This window comes from Liolophura sinensis, chromosome 7 (assembly GCF_032854445.1).
Source record: "Liolophura sinensis isolate JHLJ2023 chromosome 7, CUHK_Ljap_v2, whole genome shotgun sequence".
NCBI lineage: Eukaryota > Metazoa > Mollusca > Polyplacophora > Chitonida > Chitonidae > Liolophura > Liolophura sinensis.
Genome location: NC_088301.1, coordinates 56,760,187 through 56,771,193, shown reverse-complemented (window position 1 = coordinate 56,771,193; position 11,007 = coordinate 56,760,187). Strand labels below are relative to the sequence as shown.

The 11,007-nt window shown below is 36.6% G+C and overlaps 1 protein-coding gene across 1 annotated transcript; it reads left to right on the top strand.

Annotated features, from left to right (window-relative positions):
* Positions 1-10,991, top strand: LOC135470147 (dynein regulatory complex protein 11-like). Its single transcript, XM_064748923.1, has 18 exons — positions 1-111; positions 1,193-1,283; positions 1,446-1,682; positions 2,074-2,193; positions 2,640-2,831; positions 3,140-3,211; positions 3,595-3,803; positions 4,057-4,165; positions 4,478-4,582; positions 4,791-4,866; positions 5,086-5,234; positions 5,345-5,466; positions 5,881-6,071; positions 6,358-6,557; positions 6,988-7,071; positions 7,335-7,512; positions 7,892-8,130; positions 8,632-10,991. Exons 1-18 carry the CDS (start codon positions 101-103, stop codon positions 8,770-8,772), a joined length of 2,526 nt encoding a protein of 841 aa, XP_064604993.1. The 5' UTR covers positions 1-100; the 3' UTR covers positions 8,773-10,991.
* Positions 10,992-11,007: the final 16 nt, after the last annotated feature.

The following is an 11,007-nucleotide window of genomic DNA, read 5'->3' as shown; positions in this document are numbered from 1 at the left end:
CCGACGCGTGTTCATCAATGTAAACGGCTTCACATAAGCTTTAGCGAGCATACGCAGTGTTTTCTCCCTATGGAACAGAAGTAGACATTTGCCTTGGAATATGTCGCATAGGTTTGTTTACTTTTACTGTGTATCTACATGCATTTATGCCTTTTATCTGTAATTCGTTATTAACAATTTGGGTTCAAGCACACGTGGTTTGTTTAAGCCATGGTGTCATGATGTGGCATTTGTCAGAAAAAGTGCAGTTTTGTATTTGAATGTTTGTTTGTACTTTTTTTACTCAGTACAACAACCAACCCATCAAAATAATCCTTAAAACACACATAGGTCATGTCGAGACTATACACGAATTAAATCCTTTCTAATTATATGGCATTATCTTGTTTCAAGACAATGGCACGGACTAGAAGTTGGAACGTGCAAAAACTTTCAAAAAACTTGCAAAAAATTTTAAACCTAACGACGCATAGTATGACACAAAATAACGGTTGCTTTTAATGTCATGAATTCTGTAATTGTTATTGACAAAAGTTTAAATCAGGAGTAGATTACCCTTGCAACTGAGAGCAACTGGGTTTTTGCTGACTGGGAACAGTGAACATCTGAAAGCAAATGGGAGCATTGCATGGGATGCTGCATTTAGTGAACCTACGTAGGATTGCGATTATCGATATTTGTGCTGGAGTTGAACATAATCCGGTTCTACTTTTTTGCGACTCATAGCAGCTATGTATCCGGATCTAAGCGAACTTGCACCCAGTTGATGATGATTTCTCATGATTGCAAGGTTTTGTAAAACCTATTGACATGAGTGTTATGACTAGGTTGACTTTGTCTAGTTACTTATCACAAATTGACCTATGCCTAGCTTTTAAGGGTTTTATAATTACATCAGTCATGGTGCATCTGTACATACTCAAGCCTGCAAAGTTGAAATAATGAAGATGATGTGGGGAAAATTTTCCAGCTATCCATTTCATTAAAAAGTTATAATGTTATTTACATGGCAGTTTTGTCCTGTACCAAACAGTTGGTTACTGTCACGATACTATTTCATACAAGAGGCACATTGTCCCTGTCCTGCTACATGCTTGTTTTAAGGCTTGGTACCCAAAATTGATTTAAGAATTATTTGTTATTGTTTGTTTTCCATAAACGAATAAAGGTGTACTTTACATTTTTTCTTCAGTACTTATGGCCGACAATGGACGGAGGCCCAGGCAGCTATTGCCGACCTGCTTGTGCAAGAAATGCCTGCAGAGCCTCCAAAGCCAGAGAAGGTTTGTATTTACTTACAATATTATTGTAAATGTATCACCAATTGATCTTTCTAGTTAACATTTGACCTTTTCACACGATAAAAAAAATTTTAAATAATAAAAAATGTACTTCGAACTTTGTATTTATATTATTTCGTTTAATTTTTTTCCTTTATTCCTCAGGATCGTATGGCAGCATTTCAGCTTCTAGCAACAATGTATATTAAATATATACAGATTTTCCGAAAACTGGAACAGTGCTATGATCAGATTGTTCACCCACAAAAGAGACGTATTCTTCGTCACTGTTTGGATGGCACAATGGGAAGAATTTTGGAGATAAAACATGAAATGGTCAACCTTGAATTTTCAGAGTTTCATTACTTTGATGATGTCCTGTCTGATCTGAAGTTGACACCTGTAAGTTGGTCATGTTGTGAATAAGCCTTATGTTAACAACATTGATGTACTTGTAGTAATACAAGTGTTGGATGTATGATTTTTGGATACATACATTCATTTTTTTTTAAGTCTTTTTCCTCTCAAAGAAACGCTTTTCATAGTTGTGTTGTACTCACAGTAACAACCATATTTGCATGGCACTTGTCAATTTTAAGTAAGATGGGAACTTAAAAGTACATGTACAATGTACTCTAAAAGCAAGACTAATATCAATAAAAGTAAACTGTGGACACTTAGGGCTCATTTTTGCCATTTAAACATTAGTGCATGCAATGTGATAAACTTGCAAGATAATGCATGTCCACAAACATACCATTTGTTATTGCTAATTAATAACTCCCCTTTCCAGAATGATGTAGAAATGCCAATCCCAAAATACTTCACCAATGAGAGAGCCAAAGCTCTGAAGGAGAGAGAGAAAGTTCTTGGCCAAATTCTGGCCAAAATGGGACCCAAAGAAAAAGAAACAGTAAGTTATTATGCAATGTTACATGTGTTTGATGATGGACTCTACATAAGGCATATATACCACATTAACAGCCATGATGATGTCATGTGTTGGTACACATTCTTAAGTTTAAAATTGCTTTACACCTGACTAAGTGTATATATACATCGATAAAAACTCCCACATGAAGTTTAAAAAGCATAGCTTAATGGCCTTGTGGTGTTGCATAACTGAGATATCACAGTTCAGAGGAAGCAAAAATTGATCACATTGAGAAAATCAAAAGCACTGCCATATTACGGTAATGTCAGGTTAATAACTGATTTATTGAGTTACCAAGCACCTCCGCCAGAAATGACTGGGGCTGATTAGGTCTGTTTCCACCTCTCTTCCTGAATAGCTGAGGTTATATTATTTGTTTTCTTTTAAAGTGATGTACTCTGATGAACTATGCTTGTGAGTTTTAGGAGAAAAATGAAATGAAAATGTCTGTAGAAGAGGCCATCCATATGATCCAAGTGCATGAAAGGGCCAGGCAAGGTAGACTCCGTGCCAAATTTATGAAGGACATTCGACAACAAGAAGAGCGTGAGAGACAGGCTGCCACTCAGGGTGCACCAACTCTTGATCCAGATGTTGCTGCCATACGAATTCAGAAGGTTGGAACACAGCTACAAAGCTCACTATAAAGGATTTTCTTTGTTTAAATTGCTGGTCATATAACATGTATTAACAAAAATAATTTTTCAAGATTTCACATAAAGGTATTTCTGTACATATCAGTACATGTAGCTGCTGGAAAGTTTTATTTATACACTATATAAACACACATAAAACAGACATTTCAGAAAATTTTCAAGGCTTTATTTTAATATGAAAGTGTTTATGATTTTGTTATATTATCATAATGACGATCAGCTTTTCGAGTTATCCAAGATGATCATCTTTTTTTTTGCATTGACTCAAGGTTTGGAAGGGGTTTTCACAGAGACGCAGAACAAAACGAGAAAGAGAAGATGAGATGGTCTTCATTGGCATGGTAATTTCTATTACTCCACAAACCTACATGTACATAATGCACGGATTTCTCACAGACATGTATATATGTGTTATGTTACCTTGATTTATGATAAAATCTCATTGATTAGATTTGAATGGTTCATTTACACATGTAAACAATTAAACATTGTGACTTATTCAGAGATGTACATTTATGGTGGAAATAAAAATACATGCCGCATTTGTGGAAGATGGTCAGTTCTATGCCTGTGGAAGATTGTCAGTTCAGCACCTGGGTAAGATTGTCAGTTCCAAACCAGGGGAGGATTGTCAGTTCCACAGCCGGGAAAGATAGTCAGTTCCACACTTGTGATCACTTGATCTATAACTGCAGCAATCTCCATGGTTTGTGTATGATTACAGTTCCCACCTCCGTTACCCACACACCAGAAGAACACCCCACAGGCATTGGCAGTGAAGACAGAGAATCAGAGGAGAATCACCCAGGATATGCATGAGCAGGAATACCAGCAGGCCTTGGAAACCATCAAGGATAAGATCCGGGAGACGGAGGGACCAGACATGAAAGAAACCATGCAGGATCAGATTAGGCAATGGTTCATAGAGTGCAGGTTGGATTCCCCAGTGTTTATTTGTTTATTCATTTTTTTACCTTTCTTCACTCGAAATGTTTTTTTTAGTCGTGTTAGCTATATATTTAGTCAAATTTGTTGTTTTAACATGTACAGTATCTACACTGTCTCATGCTTTCCCCTCCACATGTTACAATCCTTCTACATTAGTGAACATTTATGATTATATCGCTGATTGCCATCCATGGCTTCAAAAAATAAGTTGTTGGCTTTTTTTTTTTCAATTACCTAGAGATGCCACAGGTAAATTTCCGGAGTACCCAGATGAAGATGATGGTGGATCAGCTCTAATTTTTAAAGAGAAAGATCCAGCAGAGTTGGAAGAAGAAATGAAAGCAAAAGTAAATCACTATTGTTAATTTACAAATGAAAACCTGACCTACATAGGAGTTGTTTACAGATTATGTTGGTCAGTTTTTCATATTTTATAATTGTACACCTTTTTACCAAGATCTGTAATAAAGTACATTAAATATTTTATTTTTGATTTTTTTTCTTAAAAACACTTTTCTCTCTAATAGCAATTTTTAATATCCTTATTTGAAAACAGTGAGCAACTGCCTACATGCCGTACCATTTGATTATTGACTGCGATGTGGCATTAAGCCATAATCATTCATTCATTCATTTCACTCTCTTTTTCTAATATACAGGCAGAAGACAAAGGCAAAGGCAAAAAGGACAAAAAGGATAAAAAAGACAAGAAGAAAGATAAGAAAGATAAAAAAGGAAAGAAGGGCAAAGGAAAAGATGATGAGGTAAGTGTGTAGTTTAAGGTACTCTGAAGCAGACAGCCAAATCATAAAATATTGCTAAGAAGATGCAGTACACTTATGTCTAGTACATTCTGGGGAGTGGAAATGTTGGTAAAGTTGTTGGTGGATTTAATGAATTGCTTTCAGTTTAAGAACTTTGTCGAGCATTGAGTAATTGTGATCCTGAATTTATACTTATTCCTTTATGCAGGAGGAAGAGGAAGGATGGAAAATGGCACCCTCCAATTTTGTGCCAGCTGTTGATGAAGCCACCAAGGAATACAAAGGCAAGTATTAATGCTGTAAAATATTTATTATTATACATGTACCTCTCTAAGTGGATCCAAGACAGAGCACTTTAGACATCCTGGGGACTACTCCTCATGGATTGTAATCTCTCGTATTCCCATATTAAACTAATGATGTATACATTTTTATGTGTATATTAAGGAACACGGAGTAGTTTTATTACATGATTAACAGGTTTCATTGTATTACATCAACAGGTGTGTGGGAGCCCAGGGATGAAACTGAGAACTTTGCTCAAAAGCATGATTCTGAGTTAATAAAAGAGCAAAAGCGTAAAGAAGTCGAGGAAGAAGTGCGTTTACAGGTGGATGAGCTGATGAGGCAAGAGCTGAAAAACTTGAAAATGGTAAGTTGATTTTATTTTATTTGCATTATCAAGTAATTCATTTTAAAGAAATGATTATACTTTGCAACATACCATACATAATATCAGTGATGTCATTTAATGTGTGACAGGCTGTAGATCGAGACAAGGGAAAGAAAGGAAAGAAGTCTGGGAAGAAGAAGAAGGGGAAGAAGAAGAGTGGTAAAAAGAAGGGAAAGAAAGGAAAGAAGGAGAAAGACCTCACACCTGACAGGTATGTTATTGTCATACCTGACTGGTCACTTATAGATTTCCTATCCAAATCTCTCTTTGCCTTGATGATCGAATGAACTAAATTATTTTGACACAAATATCTCACATGACCAAATAATGAGTCAACAGTTAAGCCTGAATACATATAGTTATAAGAGATATTCCTTTAAATTGATTCGATTACACACCAGTCTTTATTAGGTAATCTACTGACAAACTGGAATAATAAAACACCCAAAGTTTACTATAGTATTTCTGATTGTCTCTAACAGCAGCATTAGCTAATGGTCAATTCCTTTCGTTATTAGGTGATATATCATTGAGTGCCAAAAGGTAACACTCTTTGGAGAAAAAGTACAAGTAGATTACAATGTTAAGAATTTGCTGATGGTCTGCATTTAATTGTAATTTTCAGAACAATGGACTCTTTGTACGAGGAACTGGTTAGCCAAGGCATCCTGGTCCGTTGCAACAAACTTTCCCTCTCAGACTACGAAGGAGAGTACAATTACCTGGGTACAACACTCAGACAGGCCAGCATTGAACCTATGCCTTCACTCAGTGATGTTCGCAGGGTTGTCACAGAGTTTGCCATCCTTCCACTCGGTAATAAGCCAATATTTTCTCTTTAGTGTACAATCACAAAGTGTATGTGCTGTGCAAATAACTACCATGACACCCAGTACCAGATCAAAGTATTACATTGTGGTGGCAGTTGCATGTAATGCTACTTACACTTTACAAAACAGACCCTGGCTTCCTTGTGTTTGCTACATTTAGTTGTTAAAATGTAGCCTGTCTTCTATTTTAAAAGCAGTGTGTGTACATACATAATACTTAAGGCTCCACTGTCTCCAGTCTTGTTTATGTCTGGATCTGTCTTCCTGGTTAGGGTCCCCTGCTGTCCACGAGAGAGCTCCCCTGATCAAATCCATGCTAATTGCTGGCCCACGCGGCACTGGAAAAAGGATGCTTGTTGAGGCCATCTGCAGCGAAGTGGGAGCCAACCTCATAGATCTGTCAGCTACCAACCTTGTCGAAAAGTACCCTGGCAAAGATGGACTCAAAATGCTTATGCATCTTATTTTCAAGGTACTGTTACTAACACGGATTTTCTGTTATGCACGCCCACCCTGACAGAGATGGCACTTGATTGAAACCTTGTGTCCCCAAAGTTAGCCTTTTGTCATTATGATGAACCACTGATAAATTTGTTTCCATAAGGTCATCATCATGCATGGTTGGTTGTCTTCAAGTATCACATATTACAACACACACCTGGACTTCATGCATAGCCCATCATTTCTCTCACCTGCTTTAAACCATACCTACATGTTGAGGCTCATTAATCTCATTAGCAACCTCTGCCACTTTTCTTGGCAGTAGAGGTCTCTACCCAGGCCTCAGGTAGGGAGGTTTTAATACAGGTATAATACATGCCAAAAGATGAATTGATAGCTACACACAGGACAATGTCTGTTAATCTGTTAGTCTGTTAAAATGTACGCGTTTTTACTCTCAGGTGGGAAGAGCCTTGCAGCCCACAGTGTTCTACGTTGGAGAATGTGAAAAAATGTTTAAGAAGAAGATACCAAAAACTGACCCAGTAAGTCACATAAGCTGAAACAAAAAATTAATAAACAGCATTTTTGCTGATACATAAAAGAAGAGACCAGGATATAGAGAGCAATTTCATTAAAACCATTGCTTGTAATGGTTTCCAGCCCTCTCAGTCACAAGGATTAAAAATATAATAATGTAGTCAAATTTATGATAGATAATGCAGTTTGAATCTGGGAGACTTTTGGATTTAGAAAATATAATTTTGCTACTATAGGTACTGTAACAGTGGCTTATTTTTCAATTCAGACTGACCCAAAGAGGTTGAAAAAGGAACTGCCTAAAGCTTTGAAAACCATCAAACCAGAAGACAGAATTATGCTAATTGGGACCTCAAGATGTCCATTTGAGGCAGATATGAAACCCCTGACAACATGCTATCAAAAAATAATTTTAGTTCCAAGACCAGACTACGCTACCAGACATTGTAAGTCCATTTCATTGATTCCTATGTTGGGATCTACTAGTTCTAAACTGGTTCATATTTATCAGATAAGCTGATTCATTTTGATATTGTCAGCTACTGTGACCAAATAAGGGCTTAAAACATTGAGGTTGCTTATTTCACCACAGCAAAGGTTAAATCTCTTACAGAAGTTTTTTACATATTCAAATTTTTCTCAAATGTAACAATCAAAAATGTCCTAATATATCTTCAACAGAGATGTACTTGTACCTATTAGATTCTTGGAACTTGCCAATCAAACTTACAAGTAGTTCTTACAATTACATTAAATTTTGTTGCCTGTATGAAGTGAAGTAAGTAAAATTGATACGTTTATTCATGAATGTTTCTAATTTTCTAGTGCTGTGGCGACGTATGATCACCAAACATGGTGGTGTCCTGGGTCCAACACTGGACATTAGCTCCCTGTCCAAAGTGACCGAGGGCTACACACCTGGCCACATGGTGACTGCTATCCATCAGGTCCTCACTGACCGCCGCATTCAGACTCTATCCAAAAAGCCTCTCCAAGCAGTGGAGTTCATCTCTCCTCTAGCTAGGATTGACCCCATATACAAGGAGGAAGAGGAGGCTTTTACAGTGAGTTAGATACCTGTTTTCCACACCTTATAACTTGTTATGCTCTGCATGCTAACATAAAAGAGTAAATGATCCTTTGACCTTCACTTTTTTTCTGCGAGAAAGAGATATCATATCGTGTATCAAACTGAGCACGCGCTAAGTTCACACCATGTACAGAACTGTTTAACTTTGTCGGTGTTGCACAGCATGGATGACCCCATACAAAGGCAAAAGCTATACAACAGATCCCAAGCGCAGCAGAATACATTGTACGCATAGTGCTTGTATACTGCATAAGTGTTTTATGAGCATACATACACTGATAATTGTGACACAACAAAAGAACACAAAAGAAGGGTTTATACTTTGGACTGTTTTGTTACAGATAGGAAGGAGTTTTACAAGTGCCCCACTGGGTCTACTGCAATACATACCCATGAGAACAGTGTAGATTTGAACAAATCCTATCCATAGCTAGTGCATATAATAAATGTTGCAACAATGTTTTAATCTCTGAAGGAGTGGTACAAGAAAACACCTCTGGGTAAGAAAAGGGCCAAGGCAGCTGCTGGGGATGAGGATGACGGTGGCAAGGGAGGTAAAGGCGGCAAAGGCAAGAAGAGCGGGAAGAAGGGGAAAAAGGGCAAGAAGAAGAAATAGGCCAAAACAACGCCACTTCACTGATATGTGGGCTGACAGCTTAACCATGTAGAACTGCATGTACAAAGCATCTGTGATATTTACAAAATTGTGACCAGTGTCATTTTAAAGAAAACAATTTGACTGAAATCATGACAAGGAAGTGGTGTCCTGAAATTTTAATAAAATGTAAATAATAAAAAAGGTAAACATCCTAAGATAACTCCAGTTTGTTGTCAGTTAGGACTTGATTTGTTTGACAATCATGGGTGTATATTCCATAAGGTGACTCTTTAATATGTGTGCTATTAAGGATGAAAAGACGGGTGGAGATTATTTAGAATATGGTTACCAACTTGTTGAAATTTCTCAACTAAGAACACACACTTGATAAACAGAAGAAGTCTTGTAATACTGGATACTACATGATTAAGTACATATGCTTTAATAAAAAGGCATCAGTGAGGAACATGCAGTAACACAAAAATAATTTCACAACACATGAAAATGTTTGTCGACCTGACCATTTTATTTTTAACCATATTTTTAACCTGAAAAACAAGTGCAAGTAGACGAACAATGGTATTTAGTAGTGTCATGTATATAATTAAAACTGGGCCCGGTTTCATGAAGCACTCTTAACGTTACATTCACTTAACTACCACAGCAACCAGTACTGTAGGTAATACATAGTCATGGTAGTTGCAAGCTTGTAATGTCAAGACGCTTCGTGAAACCAGGCCCAGGATGTTAAAGCCAACTGCATAGGCTTCAAGTCTGAGAAACTTGAAAAGGTAACTTGAGATCGATTAGAATTATGATGGTAACCACGATTTTCTATTTTTAAAGAGGTACATGTCATTCAGTGCCAATGTAAAAGACTAGATTATATGAATAAAGCCTTACAGAAAATAACTGACACAGTGGTTGTGAAAAAAGATTTAAAATGTACAACACCATTTAATCGATAAGTCTTTGGTAGATTCCATCCTATTTGCCTTGTGAGACATAAATATATTCCTGATGTGACGTGAATAAGACAGATATAATGTGGAGTTAACATTATAGCTGACATTGATGAACAAATGTCACTTTAACATTCCACTCTGTAAGAAACAGGAAGCCAAATATGTAACTGTCCGTATACATTTTACAGCAAATTTAAAATCACCACCATAACATCTATACCCAGTATGTTTTAGCTATCAAGAGAAGGACTTAAACCTCTGCATTTCACCCAAAAATGTAATAAAAATACATGTACTCTGCAACCTTTTCAATGTTTCCAAGTTGTTTAGTCAAGCATATTTTGAGAGGGTTACACTGTGAAGACTTTCATTTCTTGAACGCCTGGAATTTGGCCAACCCAACCAAGTTTCGTCAAAATCAATTTATAAAGGTCCATAAAATGCACTGGAAGTGGTTCTTTCATAGTTGAAAGGGTTGAGGAATTATGGTCGGGTAGTGAAGACATGGGCCTGTCACTCACAAACTTTCACTTGATTAAAACCACATGTACAGCTTTATTAAATCTTTCAGATTCAACTAAAAAAATAAATAAAATCTGAATGTATATTATAAACACCCTGGAGCAAAATTCTTGGGGCACTAATACATTCTTGAAAGGCTTTGACATTTTCACTAATACATATACCCTGGCTATTTTTCAGCACTTAAATTGTGGTGATTTGGAAAAGCCTTTATAATTGGATATAAAAAGTCCATGACACTTGCTCTGAGAATGGTAATGTTGAACATAATATGTTTCTGCAGTATACTTCCTACTTGAACTCACGGCAACCATTTCCATACATCAAATAGTAGTATGTACATGTATATAAAAATACTTAACCCACAATATATAAACCTTACCATAAAACCCACTGTTTTGCAAGGACGTTGCAACTGATCTATATGATCACCCACACAAGTACATTCATGTAGTACATGTCCATAATCACCCACAGTAGGTATTACCAACAAAAATTTAAAACATTCACAGTCTTAAAAGAATACTGCAACCTGCACATACACACCCATACTCATTCAATATTGAAAAAGCCATAAAATATTCAGTTTTAACACATGAATACTGCTCTATAGAAATACACATACATACATGTACACATACATTTAAGACGATAAAAAGCATTTACCATTTTACAAATATAGTTAAATACAATGGGGAGACAGCACTAGTGTGAAGCAGGGTCTTGAGCCATTGTTATGTCATAAATGGATTGTAGTCCACACACA

Bases quoted from the DNA above. Each gene is read 5' to 3' on its own strand.
- LOC135470147 (XM_064748923.1), top strand. The intron at 1,683-2,073 runs GTAAGTTGGTCA...TCCCCTTTCCAG, and splicing joins CTGATCTGAAGTTGACACCT to AATGATGTAGAAATGCCAAT. The intron at 2,194-2,639 runs GTAAGTTATTAT...TGTGAGTTTTAG, and splicing joins GACCCAAAGAAAAAGAAACA to GAGAAAAATGAAATGAAAAT.